The sequence below is a fragment of the Sclerotinia sclerotiorum genome, genomic scaffold (assembly GCF_000146945.2).
Source record: "Sclerotinia sclerotiorum 1980 UF-70 scaffold_27 genomic scaffold, whole genome shotgun sequence".
Lineage (NCBI taxonomy): Eukaryota > Fungi > Ascomycota > Leotiomycetes > Helotiales > Sclerotiniaceae > Sclerotinia > Sclerotinia sclerotiorum.
In genome coordinates, this window is record NW_001820809.1 from 93,131 (window position 1) to 112,034 (window position 18,904).

At 39.0% G+C, this 18,904-nt stretch overlaps 9 protein-coding genes across 9 annotated transcripts; 3 read left to right on the forward strand and 6 right to left on the reverse strand.

Moving 5' to 3' along the window:
- Positions 1 to 1,149: 1,149 nt before the first annotated feature.
- SS1G_13771 (predicted protein) lies at positions 1,150 to 1,596 on the reverse strand (the record flags this gene model as incomplete). The annotated part of the gene is made up of 2 exons (XM_001585153.1): positions 1,150 to 1,391; positions 1,560 to 1,596. The coding sequence occupies 2 exons, from the start codon at positions 1,594 to 1,596 to the stop codon at positions 1,150 to 1,152; spliced, it is 279 nt and encodes a 92-aa protein (XP_001585203.1).
- A 446-nt stretch (positions 1,597 to 2,042) lies between these two features.
- SS1G_13772 (predicted protein) lies at positions 2,043 to 4,108 on the forward strand (the record flags this gene model as incomplete). Its single annotated transcript, XM_001585154.1, has 4 exons — positions 2,043 to 2,813; positions 2,880 to 2,995; positions 3,048 to 3,707; positions 3,859 to 4,108. The coding sequence occupies 4 exons, from the start codon at positions 2,043 to 2,045 to the stop codon at positions 4,106 to 4,108; spliced, it is 1,797 nt and encodes a 598-aa protein (XP_001585204.1).
- A 119-nt stretch (positions 4,109 to 4,227) lies between these two features.
- On the reverse strand, positions 4,228 to 4,883 carry SS1G_13773 (predicted protein; the record flags this gene model as incomplete). Its single annotated transcript, XM_001585155.1, has 3 exons — positions 4,228 to 4,526; positions 4,795 to 4,810; positions 4,854 to 4,883. The coding sequence occupies 3 exons, from the start codon at positions 4,881 to 4,883 to the stop codon at positions 4,228 to 4,230; spliced, it is 345 nt and encodes a 114-aa protein (XP_001585205.1).
- A 1,161-nt stretch (positions 4,884 to 6,044) lies between these two features.
- Positions 6,045 to 6,137, reverse strand: SS1G_13774 (predicted protein; the record flags this gene model as incomplete). Its single annotated transcript, XM_001585156.1, has 1 exon — positions 6,045 to 6,137. The coding sequence occupies one exon, from the start codon at positions 6,135 to 6,137 to the stop codon at positions 6,045 to 6,047; it is 93 nt and encodes a 30-aa protein (XP_001585206.1).
- Positions 6,138 to 6,717: 580 nt separating this feature from the next.
- Positions 6,718 to 7,329, forward strand: SS1G_13775 (predicted protein; the record flags this gene model as incomplete). The annotated part of the gene is made up of 4 exons (XM_001585157.1): positions 6,718 to 6,787; positions 7,100 to 7,127; positions 7,174 to 7,262; positions 7,316 to 7,329. The coding sequence occupies 4 exons, from the start codon at positions 6,718 to 6,720 to the stop codon at positions 7,327 to 7,329; spliced, it is 201 nt and encodes a 66-aa protein (XP_001585207.1).
- A 761-nt stretch (positions 7,330 to 8,090) lies between these two features.
- On the reverse strand, positions 8,091 to 8,565 carry SS1G_13776 (predicted protein; the record flags this gene model as incomplete). The annotated part of the gene is made up of 2 exons (XM_001585158.1): positions 8,091 to 8,143; positions 8,433 to 8,565. 2 exons carry the CDS (start codon positions 8,563 to 8,565, stop codon positions 8,091 to 8,093), a joined length of 186 nt encoding a protein of 61 aa, XP_001585208.1.
- A 2,507-nt stretch (positions 8,566 to 11,072) lies between these two features.
- On the reverse strand, positions 11,073 to 12,740 carry SS1G_13777 (hypothetical protein; the record flags this gene model as incomplete). The annotated part of the gene is made up of 6 exons (XM_001585159.1): positions 11,073 to 11,126; positions 11,218 to 11,321; positions 11,561 to 11,984; positions 12,071 to 12,109; positions 12,228 to 12,434; positions 12,537 to 12,740. 6 exons carry the CDS (start codon positions 12,738 to 12,740, stop codon positions 11,073 to 11,075), a joined length of 1,032 nt encoding a protein of 343 aa, XP_001585209.1.
- Positions 12,741 to 14,052: 1,312 nt separating this feature from the next.
- On the forward strand, positions 14,053 to 15,198 carry SS1G_13778 (hypothetical protein; the record flags this gene model as incomplete). The annotated part of the gene is made up of 3 exons (XM_001585160.1): positions 14,053 to 14,067; positions 14,121 to 15,117; positions 15,176 to 15,198. 3 exons carry the CDS (start codon positions 14,053 to 14,055, stop codon positions 15,196 to 15,198), a joined length of 1,035 nt encoding a protein of 344 aa, XP_001585210.1.
- Positions 15,199 to 16,667: 1,469 nt separating this feature from the next.
- SS1G_13779 (predicted protein) lies at positions 16,668 to 17,356 on the reverse strand (the record flags this gene model as incomplete). Its single annotated transcript, XM_001585161.1, has 2 exons — positions 16,668 to 17,010; positions 17,238 to 17,356. The coding sequence occupies 2 exons, from the start codon at positions 17,354 to 17,356 to the stop codon at positions 16,668 to 16,670; spliced, it is 462 nt and encodes a 153-aa protein (XP_001585211.1).
- Between the last annotated feature and the right edge of the window lie 1,548 nt (positions 17,357 to 18,904).

Consider the following 18,904-nt stretch of genomic DNA (forward strand, 5'->3'; position numbering starts at 1 on the left):
ATCTTGGGAGAAAAGAACTCTAGTCGAGTCAATGATTACGGTAGGGTACGAAATTCCTGGGAAGATATTTCACAATACTTGGAATCGCGCTTCGATCGAAAACACCCGAGGTCGGCAGCGGGATGGGCTGCAGGATAGAGCTAATTGAAGGGTGTACCGTTTCCAATTGAACCTTCTAAATCCCTTTCATAATGGAAATTTAGAAGAATCTGGATCAATTCAAATCTAATGCCGTCTCGTCGCGTCTTTCGTCCTTCAGGATTGATATCAAAATTTACATCGTGCTTTCGTTTCATGTTTTGCTTCCACCCCGCCCTCCAACATCCCCTTGCAAATTTAAACTGAGAGAAGTTTCTATAGAGATCAGACGAGATAAAGTTTCGCAATCTTACGTTTATATATAGAATCTTGGACGACAAGGCAGAATAACTCGACATCATGAGAAATTACGAAAGATAATTGTGGAATAAGTACGGTCGTCCTAAGGGGTAGCTCGCATACTTGTTTCTTATCGCGACAAGTGTCTGTATCGCATCTTAGATTTCAAAAAATCTCTAGGAAAATATAATATTAAATTCATTAATCAAAGGAAAAAAATCAAAATTCGATATGCTTGAATATCTGTTTCACATAATCTCAAAATATCTCAATCTCTAGAAATAACATTAATTTCAAACTCTCAACAAAACACACAAGACTCAAGTACTGGAATTTAGCTTTCATATCCATATTTACCTTGTCATATGTAAATCATTCTGAATCTTCCAAGAAAAGGGTTTATATGCTTATTATCAGTTTTTCATACATGTTGAAACGTAAAAGATATATATATATTTATATCCACATGGTGAGCCAAGAATTCTCAAAGGAAACGGGACGCGTCGGGCAAATGTTTTGTAGTTCAATACTCCTGAGTTCCTGTTCTATTTCTATATGCCACGAGTGCGATAATGACCTCTCAATTAAATTTATTCAAAAATAATTAAATTTCATACAACACACACTCAGGATAATCTCCAAATACTTTGATATCGCGGTAGGGCGGATCAAGCCATGTTTCATGGTTAAGACGAAGCGCGATCGTTTGTGCGCACGGCAGTACTGAGGGTATGATATGTAAATCGTACGTGGAGTTACTTGAACTTGAAATTATTGACGGGTTACGGGCTCGGTTCTCGTTGTTGTGTGGGAGGATGGATATGCCGAGCGTTTTGAGATTTCTTTGGGGGGGGGGAGCAGAGTCAGAGTGGGATGATCAATGGTGCTGGGTCGGAGACGGTAGGTTTCAGTAATTACTGGGTGGTTTGAGAGCCATTTTGGTGGCTCAAGATTGGGTAGAGGGTCTTCTTTCAAAGAGCATAGGATTGTGGTGAGTGAGTGGTGAGGAAGAGCTGTATCCAATATTAGTATCGTTGAGGAGGAGGATTGTGCACAATAGAAAGGTTATTGAAATGGTAGCAGTTATTTGATGCAATTCTTAGAGTTGAATGTATTTAGATAATATTTGTATTACTTGGTATTAAAACTTTACTTCATGGATCCTACTATATGTACCATACAGTCTATAGCGAAAATGATAAAGTCCAAAACCAACATATTAACATTTCCTTATCAGTATGAATCCTAAAAAAAGAGTAATCCTCAACCACAGACTCACTGCCATACTCACCAATTGTCGTTGAAGTGTAGTCTCAAAAGAATTTCTGATTACGTGAGCTCTTGTTACACTGTGTAAAAATGCCCCGCAGTCACGAAGGTGACTGGCATTTACTCAAAGAGGAAATGCCAATTTCCAAATCGGGATGTTCAAAGATTTGATATGCATGAGATGTTTTCAATTTACTTCGCACCTCAATATATTAGATATTCTTGAAGTTTTTCATATTTGAGTTGACCGCTATTTTCTGGTATATTCACGATTGAAAGATTGATTAATGTGTGAGGATATTAATTACAATTCATTTGGAAAATCCCTCATTCTGTCGCCAACAGGCTGAAATCAAGTTTTATATCCCTCAATTGACATCAAAACCACGCAGATTATGGATGAAAAAGGTCTTAAAATTTCTGTGTATAAGAATTGGAATATCTCACGCAAAGGGCAGTGGAAAGCTATCACATTCCCCTCCAAAGAAAGTCGCCTGCCAACCAGCAAATCCCCAACCACAACTCATCCTTCCTCAGTCATAGATATTCACCATAACGAGAGAAAACCAAATCAAAACTTCGCTTTTGTCAATTCATCTGCGCAAGGAACAAAAGCCGATGTCAATGTACGAAAGTTTGTACGGAAACATGTGAGGAATGATTACCTTAGCAAAAGGACCCGGGAAAGTAAAAGGAGGCCGAAAGTCCGTTCGACAACTATAAAACATGTCGTGGATCCTCAGTCAGTCGTATACACAGGTGGCCGTCGAAATGATGATCTCGTTATTGAAGGACTCATCGGGTTTCCAACCGCTCTCAGCTTATCTCCATGGCCTATCGAAATGACACCAGCGACACATCTGTTGTTATGCAGATATTTTACTTATGCTAGCTCGAGAATGTATCCATTGTCCAAATACCTTTCCTCAAATCCTCTATGTTCAAGCGAATGGTTTCGTTTCACGGTCAATGATGCAGTAATGTTTCATGCGATATTGTATGCTGCCGCGCTTTATCTCTCCTTGCTTCAGGGTGGAAAGGGATCGGAGGATTCTGTGTACCATCTAGGGAAAGTTCTAGAGAATGTCAAAGATAAACTCCAAAAAAACAGTCAAATAGCAGATGACAGTACTATTGCTGCTCTGTCTTGTGTGGCTTTGGGAGAAGTATGTCTATAATTCATATCAAATTTTGCTATGTAATTAATTGATGTCTACTGACATTTCACCTAGGCATATACAGGTCATCCTGATTTATGGCACATTCACATGCGTGGTATACAACAAATGGTTAAAACGCGAGGCACGATGTCATCTCTACCTATCATTATACAGGCAAAACTACGTCGGTAGGTCATTCTGATAGAAATCAGGAGAAATTGGATTTTAATTATCTTCAAGGTCTGATATCACTGGTGCGATTGATTATGCTGCTGAACCATATCTTTACTATGAGCCACGAAGTCATTCGGAAATATCAATATCTCAAATTTTACCTGCACATATGATTCAGTCGATCAATACCTCCATTGCAACTATATTCGCCAAATGCGGAATTCACTCAAATCTCATGGAAATCATGCAACATCTAGCTATATTCTACCAATCCATACAATTCGCTGCTTCATCTAGAAACCTTCTCGAGCCGAGAGATTTTCTCAACGATATTTACTGGATCGAGTATGAATTGTTATCATTTCCCTTGTCCACGGGAATAAATCAAGAATCAGGTATTAACAAAGCAACTCGTATCGGAGCTCTACTATTCATGAAATCGATTATTGATGAATTTCCACATTCGACTATTGGTCCTTCGATCCTACTACAACAATTACAAGAATCTCTATCCACAATTGATACCTCGAAAATTACAGAACAATCTCGTCAGTGGCTGATTTGGTTATTTGCTATTGGCGCCGTTTACTCAAAGCGGGAGTGCATCTCAAGAACTTGGTTTGTGGAGCAATTGGCGGGGTTGCACACGGAACGCCTGAAGGATCTACTAGTTGACGGGCAAATATATGCAGAGAAGACAGGAGAATACGAAGAAGAATTCCAATTGTGGGAAATACTGGAGCTCAAAAACGTTATTGAAAGGAAGGAACTCTTGCTACTTTGGGATGATGTTTCTCGGTGGAGACTAAAGCTATACAGTTTGGAGGGGCAAATCGAGCATTCCGGATCTGAGACTTTCTAGGGCTAATGATTAAAGGTACGATGCATTAGGATACATACATATCGACAAACATCACCACTACTCCGTATTTATGTATGTCTTGGACAAAGCCGATCATCCAAATGAATCGATGCCGTGTGATGAGGAAACTCTTGACTCTGGACTCTGGAGATACCTCGGGAGGTGGCACAAACAACACGAATCAGCCATTCTCACAGACCTCACACTAAGCACATTCTACAGCTTCCAAGACCCTTCTAGCGTATTACCTGAACGAGTCAATTAATATATTTTAGAATTCTACAGAGACCAAACCCGCAAATAGTACGTGGCGAGTTTTGAACGACGGGTGGATTCGATTTAGTTCGCCTCAAACTTTAATTCCGCGGTGAGCGGTGGAGACTTTTAAACGACGCATGTAGGGACAGCGGTCGAACATCTCCGGGGATCGCTATGGGATAGTGGGACTCGTCCAATTATTTCAATTGCAGCGTTACAGTTACAACTTGGCGGTATTGACATGTCGGAAGATTCCCTCAAGACCCCATAAATGTTCAATGGAGAAACATAAATGAATAAACCGATCTTATGTGCCGCTCTTACCGTGCATAGGAATATTTCTTGAGTGAGGGATTTACTGGGATTTACTTTCTCGCAGCGAGATTTACGAATGTGGATTTGGAGAGCCGATTGATCCGACTTTTCTGTGTGATTTGTTCGGGAAGTTGAGAGTCAAAGACTGGTGGACGCGTTTATTAGAGGACGTTAACGTTACGGATACGCGACCGGATTGAAGGAGGAATTTCACCGTCATATCGAATGGATGCTAATAGTAGTGTAGAAGCTCCGATTTTCGGGTGCGAACCAGTAGAAAATATACCTCAGTGGGTACATAAGTGCAAAGCAGGATTTATTAGACGAATGTTTTATTCTAATATTGGCGATATTTGGGAAAATGGTCTAGATTCTTACTGTTGTCCAAACCGGCCTACAAACATGTAAGGTACGCAGCAGATCGCGACATGACAGACAGCATGACCTGAAGGGGTAAGGGAAGGCATCTTGGGATGGAACTTTACCATCATTTCTATTCAACGCCGCTAATTGCAAGTCAGGCTTGCGAGAAACCTATCTGTCGCTAATTTGAACCGATAATCATTCAACGCCATCACAAAGTACGGTTCTGCGGATCTAAGTTGGTTGTGAGAATCATGATTTTTATCCAAAGGCGAAGTTTTAATGCGAATCTTAGCCAACATCAATGGCATTGGGATCATTAGTCCTCAATTGAACACAGGTGGTGGTAATTCACTTCTCTGGTTCCCGCGGAAATCAACTAGTATTGGTACACTGTACCACTATTCGAACTGCTGAATCGCTGATGGTTTGCTTCTAGAGCTAGATCTTAATACACATTATATTGGCACTTGCGACTGTGTCTGGTTTGGTCGATGGCATGTAGTGTACTGCCCATAACGCAGAGGCAGGGAGAAACGAAGCGATCTAAAAGCGAGAGTTAAGATCTCAGTGTCACAATAACGACGGTGGTGCTCGACTAGCTACGGAATGGTCATTCAAGGACATCCTCAGTTTAGGAATCCTATTAGCCTTCCTTAGTCTTTATAGCTGGGTCTGGATCTGGGTTGCGATAGTGATTATGAGAAGGAGGACAAAATTTCTTGCGACTAAGAGATGTTCTTGACAAGTGTCATTCTGCTTGGGTCGCAAATATGTTAGTTTCATATCTGCGTTCTTGGTAGTTGATTGATAATTACGGAGAGAAATATATACTGCACCAGCAGAAAGTTGGAATTCCTCTCTTATGGCCAATACCATGTCGATTTTTCACTGCGTGCCTTCTAGTTAGAGGTCTTTAAGCACTAATCTGCTTCAAATGGGTGCATACTGAATCAAGGAGGAGAGGAAGATATATGTGCTAGTAGATGATAGATGGTAGATGGTAGATGGTAGATACAAAGTCTATTCTACTATACCAGTAAAGTAATAAAAAAATACCAGTAGAAATATCCCAAACGTCATGGTCAACACCAGGATTGCGTGAGAGATTTACCCGCTCATTATGAAATCATGTTCCTCCTTCTAATTTAGGTATCTTTTTACTTTTTCACTCCTTCCCCAATAAACTTCCTAGTGATTCTAGTTTTTAGCGTACGGTACATGTCATGAATAAACCGTCGATCTCGCTCCTTGTTCCCCAATACTCATACCAAGTTCCAACCAATATTAATATCAATATTAACACCAATATGACATTTCTTTTCCCCGATGAGAAGGACTGGAACCTGAAAGCGCATTGTGGGGAGAAAACTCCACACTAGGTAGGGAAGTAAAGAAATTCGGATCTACTATTTTCTATCTCTTATCTACCTCTTGATATCATCATGTGCTTTATTATGTAGATTTTCGTGGTAAAAGTATTTAATTTCTTTCTTTCTTCTTTTAAGTATAGTACAGTATATCTCAAACTTAGAGAGAAAAGATCCCGAGTCGTGATGGAGTGGTTGATTTGCTTGGGGCGGTGTTTTTGGTTTAGGATTATTAGGATTAGGATTATTTATTTTTAATGTGTTTGTTCTTTAAAACTTTAGGATGGTTGCTTGGTTGCTTGGTTTTTCTCTTTAAAAAGAAAAGATAAATTAATGAAAAATTGATGTGATTTAGAGTTTGGATATTTACCGTTAATGGATCTGCAGGAAATTTCCGATGTCATGATATATAATATTTGGCATCTTTCTTGACTAGTTTAGTGGGGGAGTTGGTTTGGTTATTTTTTTGCTAGTGGGCTTTTCGATTTTTGCTTTGGTTTAATGGGTTACGGTTGTGTTGGTTCTGTGGGGTGGGGTGGAGGATGATGTTATGTGTTGATGTATTGGTATGGTATGGTATGGTATGGTACAGAGGGAAGAAGGTTATGTCGTCTTTAAAGTTGGGGTGAATGGGTGGAGTGAGTGAATGGGTTTTGGTGTGGGTAGGGTGGGTATATTGTGGAAAGTTGGAACATAAGAGGCAACAAACAGAAAGGTGCAAAATACCATACAATAAACCCATCCTAAGTGATCATCTCATTGGTCATAATTATACTGGATTATTCTAAAGGGCCATCTATTCATATGGTGATTGAACGTCGATCTGGGGATTGCTATTAGAGCTTGAAAATGTGGTGGATGGATAGGGAATTGGAATTGTCGAGATCGTAAGTATGAGGGCATAATGGAAAGTCTGGTGTTTGACCCTTACTGCCGGTGTGAGTTGATAGGTTGGTTGGGTGGACCGGTCATAGATGCGTAGGTTTGTTATATATCTTGCTGTTTCACTGTTCTATAGTTTTAGGGAAGTCGATATACATAATGAGGGTGTTGGATTTATAGTGGTGATGGTGAGGGTGATGGTGATGGGTTATGAGTATATTGGAGTGGAAGGTAAGTTTCTTTTCCCTATATAGATACTATCATAAACTGACGCTTGCTTGTAGAAATAATTAATTGAGCTGCTTGCTTGGGAAAAAGAATATTGCGTCTTCATTGTTGGATATTTGTTGACCTCCTGGGATCTTGGCAGCATATGCATATATAGTGCATATGCATATAAGGAGCAAACAAAACTCAACTTTTAATTCATTCTTTCCTTTTTGGTATACTGTTTGTTTGCTTTCAATATTTTGATTTCAAAGCACTTTAATTCCGAAGGCCGAATACCCAACCTATTCCTTCATTTTTTGAATATATGCTCGCAGCTTAACTGCTTAGCTAGAGAATCAAAAAAATTCAATCTGATGCTCTTTCTAGTCTCAAGAAACCCAACAATATTTGTCTCGGTTTCTCCTTCTTTCGGGAGGGGATTTGGGAGATGAAGAGAGTACGGGATGAAGATAAGGTGGAAGAGATGACCGGGTATGATAAATGGAGAGCTTTCAAGCATAAATGAGGAATCTGGGTTTCAGTTGAGTATAAATATGGATAGGTGGAAGAATGAGTGAGGTTTGTTGTATATCTGTCTGTCATTGATGGTTGTTATAGTAAGTTCTCCCGGTGGGAAGAGGGGAAATATGGTAACTTTCTGTTGCAGACGTCGCCTTAGTTATTTTTCATTAGTGCCATTTAAGGAGTATTTTTTGTATATCTCGACTTGGTTTTATATCAAAAGTATCATTTGAAGAGTATTTGTTCTATGTCTCCTTGATTATTTCTCACGAAAACCCTGATGGAGTCAGAAGGTGCGAAAGTGTGGAAGGAACTATCCCCAACATATCACAATAAAAGCTCATCCAGAATCTCCCTTTCTGTAAATTCAGAATCTGATTCTTTATTATTATTTATATAGCATAGGTTGTTGAATTATTCTTTTCATGTTGTATATTTTATCTATACGAGGATACGAGTTTCGGATCATGATTAATAAGTGAATAATTAAACGAATATTTTGTTGCATATCTTTTTTATACGAATATACGAGCTTCATTTCCTTCAGCCTATCTGGCTCAATTGATTCACTAAATATATCTCTCTTGTTGCATATCTTTTCTATGCGAGAATGCGAGTTTCATATACTTAGTGCGGCTCTTTTCTAATATCTGCTTGGCTTCATTTTACTTGCGCTGCTTGACTGAGCATACATCTTATTGTGTTGCATATCGCCTTTATACGAAGTACGAGATTGCTCATACAGTGCAGCTTTTAACTTCAATTTACTTAGATCCAATCGGTTTGGTTTAGCTTGATACATATGGATTTTATGTTGCATATCTGCTTATCCGAATATACGAGTTTCTGTGTGCGGCTCTTCAATTCGACCCATCTAGCCTTAATCTCTTTGACCTCAAGCTATCTCGTATCATAGTATCGAACATTCTCATTTTTGTTACATATAGTAAGTTGGCAGAGCTGGAATTAGTACGGGCTTCGAATGAATAGATGTTTCCTTGCTGCATATGTGAATTTTTGTACATGACATGTGGTTTTTGTAGTCTCCTCATATTCATACATATGTCTCTTTATAAGAATATCCAGTTAGCTGGTGTCAAGTTAGCAGAGATAGAGTCTGTATGCGTGCCACCTGCTTTCATGGTAGATTTATAAGCCAGAGAAGGTTCTTCAAAGATGTGGCACTTCTCACCAATCCAGATATCTATCTTTCAAAGCTAACCTCATATTCTTTCCCGTCTCATGTTGCACATTGTTAGTTGACAGAGTTGGAACATAGCATCGATTTTAAATCAATGTGTGTTTTTGTTGCATATCTGGATCTCTGGGCACCTGAATTGTAAGGGATCAGGGAGTTAGTTCGAAAAAGGGGCGGCTCTTCTTCATATCCGCTATTCTGAGCAACCTATTCTGTATACTTGGTCCTACATTCTTCCTTGTGTCATGTTGTATATCGTATATTGACAGAGTTGGAATTTAGTATGAATCCTAAATGAATGTATGTTTTTGTTGTCTGTCTCTCTTGTACGAAAATACTTGTGTAATTTATAAAATATAATGCGGTTCTTCTCCAATAGCTTATTAGGTGCGCTAGTATTATAATTCGGAGTACCTGGGTGAGACTAGATATTTCCAAGTGCCGCACTAGATTATCAAAGTCTACCAATGACAAAATCGCCACTTCCTTCTTCCAAACCCCCATTTAGACATATGCATATGTCTTCCTTTCATCGATGTACATGGTCTAGTTAGTTTCATCTACTCTCATGTTGCATAGTACAAGTTGGCAGAGTTGGAATTGGAATAGTAGGATTGAAGTAGATAGACGGAGGCGCTTTTTTCATATTGTATATCGTAAGCTGGCAGAATTGGATTATAGTAGGATCAGGGTAGATAGGTGAAGCCGCTTGTTTCAAATCTCTAGATCATCACTAGATTATCATTTATTACCCATCATCCTCCCCGTCACCCTGCTGTCTAGTCTGGGGACCACTAACTAATCTCATTCGGATAAATAAGAGAGTCTAATACTAAGTATCGTTTTTGTCTATATAAATTATAGAATATATACTTGTTACGAGGTTTGCTGTCTAGATCACGTGGAAGTGCTCTAGGCTCTCGAGGTGGTTTATAACTAGGCGTCAAGCAGGGACTTAAAGTAATGACAATAATGCAATTCGTAACTAATAGTAGAGTATACTAAATGATTGATCTTGAGCACGAAGCTCTATAATAAGGAAACTCTTTCCAGTTATATAGACCTTCGTACTATGCATCCCACTGCCCTCTATCGTCCCATCAAGGTGGGAATATTTCCCACCATAGTGGGATTCCTAGGCTCGGTGGGAATCCTTGATCACGTGCTTTCGATCAGATTCGATGTCTATGCTTGCTTAGGGTGGGGAGACCATATAAGTCAATTGCCATATAGTTTTGTATGTGAATCTACTTGCTTTTCCACATGGTCCAAGCTCGTATGGACAGATCAGCTGTTACTTCGTAACATCTATATAACAAATCTATAATTCAAATTTCATCAAATTTTATTTATTAAATATAAAGTCATTAATAGATGAAAATCATAAGTTTTGGTGTAAAAGTGTCACACTCAAGAATACTGGGTAAAGTATCTTGTATTAGAAAATACTAAGCTAAGGAGAAAAGAAGAAGGAAAACAAGAGTAGCGAGTTTTCCTGTGATTAAATACAAACGGGGCATGCCACGTGACCTGGAGGTGTGAGGCGTCACAAAAAGGGTGGCCGAAAAGAGGGGTACTAGACTAAATCAATCTATAATTTAAATTTGAATCGATTTTATTTATTCGATATAAAGTTACCAATAGACGAAAATAATGATTTTTGATATAAAAAGATAATCCGGATTAGAAGTAATCTGAAAATAGATTTATTGAAATATAATTATATTATAAACTTATATTTGTCCTTTTACATATAAAAATATTATAAATGGTATTGAAGGATATATAATTCCATCTAATCCTCTTAGAATTGGGTTGAACATTGCGATGGATGAGAAGCGGAATGGACATTACTTTGATGCCAATAACATTGATGGGGTTTATGATACGCAGACATGATATGGTAGTGCCCAAATCCAGCGAACTTTCTGAATTGGGGATGTTTGGAATCTAGCAATGGATCTCACTTGAAACCGGAAAGAAATGTCATCCGAGGGGATCAAATTTGGTATTAAGAATTGATTGTACCAGTAAGTAGCTATTATAAATGAATGATTTTACCAAGACGATATTTCTATTCTTTCTTCGGCTTCATTTGGCGTTCCTTCATCTTATGAGGTAGCCGTGTTGGCTGGAGGACTAGTACATGTTGATATAGTTGTCCACTACAGTAGATTCATTATCATCAGCATCAGCGCGAGGGATTATTGCATGTAATACAAGGAATGGCAATCGGGCTCAAAAGAAAATACTTACTGGTAGATAAGACGTCGATGTTGCGTCTCCTGGGATCGTCTCTGCTTTAACGAGAACGGGTATGATGGATCCGGTTGTTAATCTGAAGACTTGGTGATTCAGGACTGTTTTTCTTAACGTTAGTAAAGTGTTATACTTTGGAATGAGAAAGGATAGGGCTTGAATCAAGCCATAACATGAGGATACAGTCTGGAATATGTAACTCATCCATCGACAGAAGGGTTCTAGTCAATCCATAAAGATGTTGCTACCTGCTGTCTGGAGAACACTGAGAGGTTGCAGTCCAGAGTCCCATGAAAGAGAGCTCGAAGTACGATGAAATCGAGAAATTGACAAAACATACCTCTCAAAATACTAGAAATTTCCCCTGAATGACTTGTTATACTCAACCAAGTATTATCATCACTCCCAAAAACCTCATCCAAAACCTTCTTACTCCTAATATCCTGATCAATGGCAACTTCACCCTCAAGTTCCTTCCAAAGCAGATCATCTTCCGAAAATCCTTTCTCGATTTTATACGAGGGAAACGATTCATGGATGAATGTTCGGTTACTTCTTCGATCACAAGTATGGCCGGAGATACCTTCTCGGAAAAGCTCTTTGATTAAAGGTTTGAAAGGGCGAGATTTAGGAAGAGGGAGAGTGGAAAAAGTTACGTTTGCAGTTTCAAGGCAGCGATATAGTGGGGAGGTGTAGTAGGACTGTGGTAGTGGGATGTTTTGGAGCTGGATGCGCGAAAGCCAGTAGTCGGCGGCTTTTTGGGCCTGAGCTATTCCGTTGGAATTTAAATGTGCGTCGGCCCACTAGAAGATGTTGAGTCCAGTTCAAATATTCAAAGGATTTTACTTACGGTGACGGTTGAATTACCATCTATTAAGGAATAATAACACTAAGGTCATCAGTAACATGCCGCAAGTAAATTCTCTACTCAAAAAAGCACATACATTCCACTACATTCATCATTAGCAATCGATCTACAAATACATCTCTCAATCACAGTAACTTACAGCAGGAGTTCCATAATAGGTCTCAGCAGCATTATGAAAGCCTTCGCCATGTCTACCCATGAACAAAACCTTATAGTTCAAATGTTTCGGTGAGTTCTTGTTTAAAGAAGTAACATAGTTCTCAAATTTTCGCCATTGGGTTGCATTTTTTGAGACGTGAGAGTCGGTGGGATAAGTTCGGTTGATGAGACCAAAGTTCCATTGAGTCTATCTTGGGATTAGCTTGGTAAGGCTCAATACGTGTGTGATGAGATGAACTCTAAAATTGAAGGTGCATCCCGATTGATGAGGGAGTGAGAAAATACATACATAATCGAAAGTCGATGGATCTGTTGTCGCTTCATCTTGTAAGAAGAATCCTGGCACGGCAGTGTAGTTTATCCAACTCGCACCATGAGATTCCGTGCTTGACTGAGGATTATGATATAGAGCTGGGGTAGCACGAGGAGGATGAGCGCCTGAAACAACGCCTGCAATTGACAAAATGCTGAACCAAACAGTTAAAGAAAACATGATAACAATTGGAATCAAGAATTGACAGCTGAAGCATTCCATCGTCAAGAATTGGAATTCATGGTCTTTTTATATGAAATGTTAGATAGTGGATTCCCTTCGCATCTAGGATGCATTTCAAGACCAGGATGCATCTTGAAATGCATCCCTATGACAATAAAATCGTATCTCTGCAGGTACACAAGCTCGGGTGAAATTGAGGTCCTATGGTTGGTGCACGTGGAGGTAAACATCCCACTTAGCTGGTTGAAGCGATGCGGGGTTTTTCCATGGATATTGGATAGGATTAGCGACGGAGATGATTTTGACATCTGGCCACGTGATGAAACCAGTGATTTCCCTATTTTTTCTCTGATACATCTTGATATCTTGATACCAAATTATGAAAGAAATGGAGGTCCACCAGTGGTCAAAGTGTATATTAGATTTATTATTTATATAACTCTCCGGAAACAGCTTTGCATGACAGTTTGGATTATGTTAACCTTTATTGAGAGATTGGCATTTCTGAATAGATGAAGTTGGAAGGATCTTTCAATTCCTGAGAAAGTAATCTGATATTAGTCCTTAATTCTTGTAATTTAAGATGAGAAGAGGTCTGCTTTGTACACATTCTTTTTGACTTTGCTGTCAAGATGGAGAATCACTCATTGACGTGACCACCAAAAGTATGCGGATCTTTATCATGTTCCATTGCTTTCCTAAAGCTGGCGGGATACCCAAGAAGATATGCACATTATTGTCGCTGCTGGTTGAAGAATGATGGTGAAGAATAAACCCACCTTATCGGGTAAGATTATCCGGCCTTCTCTGATTCGTCAGATAGGTTAACCCCTCCATTCGAACTAGGGAAGTCTGATCAAGCTCTCACTCTATCCGTCCCATCCTGTACATCTCAACGACATTTCAAAGAATAAAGTGATTTGCCGGAACTTCATTGGGGCTTCTCTTTACAAGATCAATTTTAGGTCAACTCCTTCAACGACTTCTCCGAAATCTCGAGTGGTTTATAATGAAAGCGATAAATACCTCTAGCTCCGGAGGAATGGCAACTTCAGAATCAATTATGGACTATTTGGGAGACAGCCTCGATAGATTGGCTTGCCGCAGCGTAAATGTACCTTTTCTGGGCGAGTGTTACGTTGTATCACTTTTCAGAATCGGGTTCTTTTTGTATCTGTTGATCAAGCTGTCAATGAAAAAATCGGAGCTTCGAGCGGCAAAACAACAGCTTCAAAAGACTGAGGAGAAACTCGTAGAGTCTCTGGAACTGATGTCGGGTATGGTGGAGCATTTTACCTCTCGTCCAAAAATGACCATCAGTCAGGTAGTTTACATAATACTTCCACTAAAGGGTGCAATCACACTGACAACGGATAGCTTTATATATACCCAATAAAATCTCTCCGAGGATGTTCTCTACCCTCTGCAACCCTCACTAAAGAGGGCTTTTCTTACGATCGAAAGTTTATGCTTCTCAAAATTCACGATCAGGATTCTAAATTGGGTCGTTATCAAAATATGCATGTGCCTCATCATCCCGAAATGGTCCTATTCCATACATCCATTAAAGATTCAACTCTTTATGTTACTTATCATTCACCTGACGCCGCCAATTCTCCAAACGAGGAACGTCCAACATTAGAAATCGAACTTTCACCTTCTACCTTCTCCAATCTTCAGCAAGTCAAGGTCGATATGCATGGGAGCGCAACCACAGCTTATGATATGGGAGCGAAGTACAATGAATGGTTTACCAAATACTTTGGCTTTGAAGTTATCCTCGCATATGCTGGCAATAATCGTCGACTCGTTCTTGGAAATCTTCCTGGAAAACCAGCTACTGAAGGTCCAATGAATTTGACGCCCACCAAGAAACTCTTGCAATACATTCCTATAATCAATTCATTAATTCCAAGTCAGGTTGATGAAACAATTGCCTTCAATGACTGCGCACCTTACCTTGTCATCACGGAAGCATCATGTGATGATGTGTCAAATCGTCTACCAGGCGACACCAAAATGGATATTACCAAGTTCCGCGCCAATGTAATTGTTTCTGGTTCCCCCTCCGCCTATGATGAAGACTACTGGGGTGGATTGACATTTGGTTCTGATAAAGACAAAGAAATTATCCTGACAGCCAACTGTGGAAGATGTGTATCTTTAAATGTCGACCATGAAAAGGGAACTGGAGCACCCAAAGGAGAAGGAGTATTGAAGTTATTGATGAAAGATAGGAGAGTAGATGATGGTGTGAAGTATAATCCTATTTTTGGAAGATATGGATTTCTGGGTGGCGGGAGTGAGGGGAAGATTTTGAGAGTTGGTGATGAAGTGAGAGTTTCGAAGAGGAATAAGGAAAGGACGAGATTTTGTAAGTTGAATTTTTGTGATCTTTTGCATATGTGGCTTGAGCTTATTATGGATGATAGATTGGCCTGGTATTTCGACTTGATTCTTCTGGACTTGTTGTGCTATATACAGAATGTCGGGTCTGATAGAACGGGGATGAAAATGGCAAGAAAAGGTGTGATGTGGATTCATGAAATTGCTATTTACATCAATTTGCAGAGGAGATGTCATAATTCTTCAAACCTTACTTCTAGCTTGATACTTTAAGTATTCATTACATACAAGAATTGTAAATACCCCCATTGGGTGATGATGGCTGTAGGTGATGTGTGCAGGTGAAATAAAAATTTGAGAGGCAGAGAAGAGGGGAAATAAAACGAATTATAGAAGAAGAAGTGAAGGAAAGAGAAGTTCAAAGTGTGTTAAGAGTGCAGAACAAAAGATAATTAGTTTCTAATAATGAAACCCACAATTAGATTTTGCCATTAAAAAAGCTCAAATCACATCTCTTTTTCACTCTCCTCACCCTCCTTCTCTCCTAGTCTTTCTCCCGCCTTTTCCCAAAACCTACTCCGTAGTACGGTTATAAGACTAACCTGATTGATTGATTGATTGACTGATATAAGTCTTAATTAAAATATAAAAATTCAACTCTTGTTCTCTTACCTTTTTACCCTTGTAAGTCTAATACCTGTAACGATACTATACTGGAGGCAGCGGCTGCCTAAGGTTTCGTCTGGTCTTCACTTGGAAGTGAAGTCGTTACTAGATCAAGTAGAATGTAGGTAAACTAATTGATAACTAAGTTGAGCACGAAGCTCCTTAACCACGAGACTAAATGAATGTTTATATACCCTATATCATCTTTTGAGGACCCTTGGGACCCTAAGGTCCAAAAGGTCCTCGAGGTCACGTGAATTAATGAATCGTGACAGTCATGTCATGGTATGGGTCAGGTACCTTTACACCAAAATTTGTATGCAAAGGTACTTAGAACGACTTTTTATATCTCTATGGATATTAAAGATAATTTTATTTTTTTTGATAATTAGGCTTGATATCTAATAAAAATATAGTATTAAAGTTACAAAACACTTTTTAATAATATTGTTCTTGAATTAATACGATTTTAAAAACTCCCATAGTAATTTTTGTTAGACAAAAACGAAAATTTGAAAGAAACTTTAATATCTTTATTAAAAAAAATTGTATCTCTATAATATTTTATCATATTAAATATTTAAATTGAATATATCATACTTTAAAATATCGAAACTATATCTCTAGTATTTATAGAGTTAGAAAAATTCGCTCTAAGTATCTTTACATACAAATTTTGGTGTAAAGGTACCTGACCCATATCATGACATGACCCACTTCTAGTCAAGTTACGTTAATAAATAATAAATAATAAATAATACTAACTTTAAACTTTTAAAGAAACAAGAATTGATATTCATTGAACGAGAATATTAAGATTATTGCTATTTATCTACCTATGTAGATATACATAATATAACACAATACAACAAACCCCCTTCCTTTTCTTTCCTTTCATTTCATTTCATCCCATCACTTCGAAGTCCTCCCTCTACTCTGCGCAAATTTCTCATGCCATTTATTCACCTTGACTGGTTTTTCTTTCTGTTTTGAATTTTCTCCTCCCTGTCCTTGTCCTTCTAAATCCTGCTCTTCTTCCTGTTCTATCAACTCAATAGTCTGATCTACACTAGATATTCGCGTTATGCTTGGTTGAGTGATGGATGTAAAAGATGAGGGTGCCTGTTCTTGTTCTTGTTCTTCTTCGGGGATCTTTTGGACAGAAGAGGGTGAAAGTAACATAAGTGGGTTGGAAGTATTTTTTTGGCGAAGAGTGTAGGTTTTTAGGATGTGGTTTGAGGCGGTGTTGGAGACGCTTAGATGCGCGTGGTGGGGTGCGTAAGAGGAGGCGCTTATTTGGAGACTAGAGGTTGGTGGGAGGAAGGATTTGTTAGTGGGGGGGGGGTTTTTGGAGTTGGAATTGGAATTGGAATGGGGAGGTGGATGGAGGGATGAATGGATGGATGGATGGATGATTAAGGGGGTTGGGATTAGCGGGGCGCGTGGAAAGAGGCTTGTTTGTTTGTTTGCTTGCTTGCTTACGTGGGAGGAGTATCGGATTCTAGGAGGGTGAGTAGTTCGGGGGGTAGTTCGAGCAGTTTGAAGGCTTGTTGGGTGTGGTTTGCGGTAAAAGGGATGGAGTTGGCGTATTGGGTTGACATTTTGGTGGTTTGGATGGGATTGAGGATTGAGGATTTAGAAGGCTTAGTTGGGCGTTTGTGGTAGAGAGGAGAGAGTTATGCGATGTTTGTGAGATATATATCTGGGAGATAATTCGCAGGTAAGGAAGTTGTCCGCAGATATGCGTCTGAGGTCGAGGAACTAATGGACTGGGAAGAAGTTGATTGATTTTGCATATAAAGTTTTCTGTATAAACTTTTGTAAATTCAATCTCACTGAATGAATAGCATAGATCTATCATTCATCTGCCAATTATCATCAAGGACTAGGTACTTTGTTCCTAATCGTGGTATATCGTTATACCCCTCGTCTCATGGTAAATATAGTAATATAATGTAAGGTAAAAATTCCATCGGAACCTGCCCCTCTAGATTTAGAAAATTTACTTTTTTCTCGAATAATCTTTTGAGTCTCGACTAGTCAAGTAAGGGAGGGTTACTAGTTACCTAGTAGTTAGTGTATGGCGCAAGAGACGATAACGATGATAATGATCAGAGTGATAATAGGTAATAATATCAAGAATATTCCTTTTTCTACGCAGTATAATCTTAATCCTCAGCCTTAGTAGATCACCAACCTCCTCATCTAACTTTCGGACTTAATGAGTGGCTGTTTCGTGTAAAATGACGGCGGCGGGGTATTTCTTTCATGGATGGTTGGCTGGATGGGTGAATGACAGTGAATGATATTAAATGTATACCTGGTGTTTCCTTGTACTTCGGAACTTTTCGTGTTTTTGACTGAACATTTAAACCAATCATCGCGTGTAGAAAAATCGAGGGGCTGGACGCGCTTACATGGGGATTTGGAGTAAAACCATGGATATGGATATGAATATGGATATGAATAATTCCAACCTTCTTTTTATAAAAGAGGGAGAGAGAAGACAGAAGAGAAAGCGTCAGTATACCATAGATTGATATTCATTTGAGGAGATTAGATGGAAAATATGATATTCATCTGGGATAATATCTCAAACAAAGTTATCACCTCCCTAGTCATATACTTGAACATCGAGATAATACTTAAACATCCACGTAGATCCACATTTCACCTTGTGTTTGAAGTGTTGTACACCTGGGCATACATATGAGAAATGCACCATATGGCGTCTTTTCCTATCTAAAGATCCAAGGGAAGTGTGAAGAGAGTGAAGCTGAGGAGAAAAAGGCAAAAAGGTAAAATGATAAAAAAGAGGCGGAAAGAGTCTATATAGGTTTGTAAGAGGCAGAAAGTATTATCCAGTGAGGGTCAAGGGATTAAAGTACCTACTAATGTACCAGTTACTTCTTTAATTTTTTTATGAGGTTAAACAAAATCAACAAAATCTGGATCTTTACGCCGCCTTCTTAATTATTTTTCTCCTCTTGTTTTGTTGCAGCTTTCAATATCTCAAAATCCTTCCCTTCCCCCCTCCCCCCAACTTTTTTTGATACAGTGCAGTTACGTACATACATCTGTAACATTTTACAACCAGTCGGGTTCAACGAATTCTATACTCGAGCAACACCCACCACGAATACTTTACC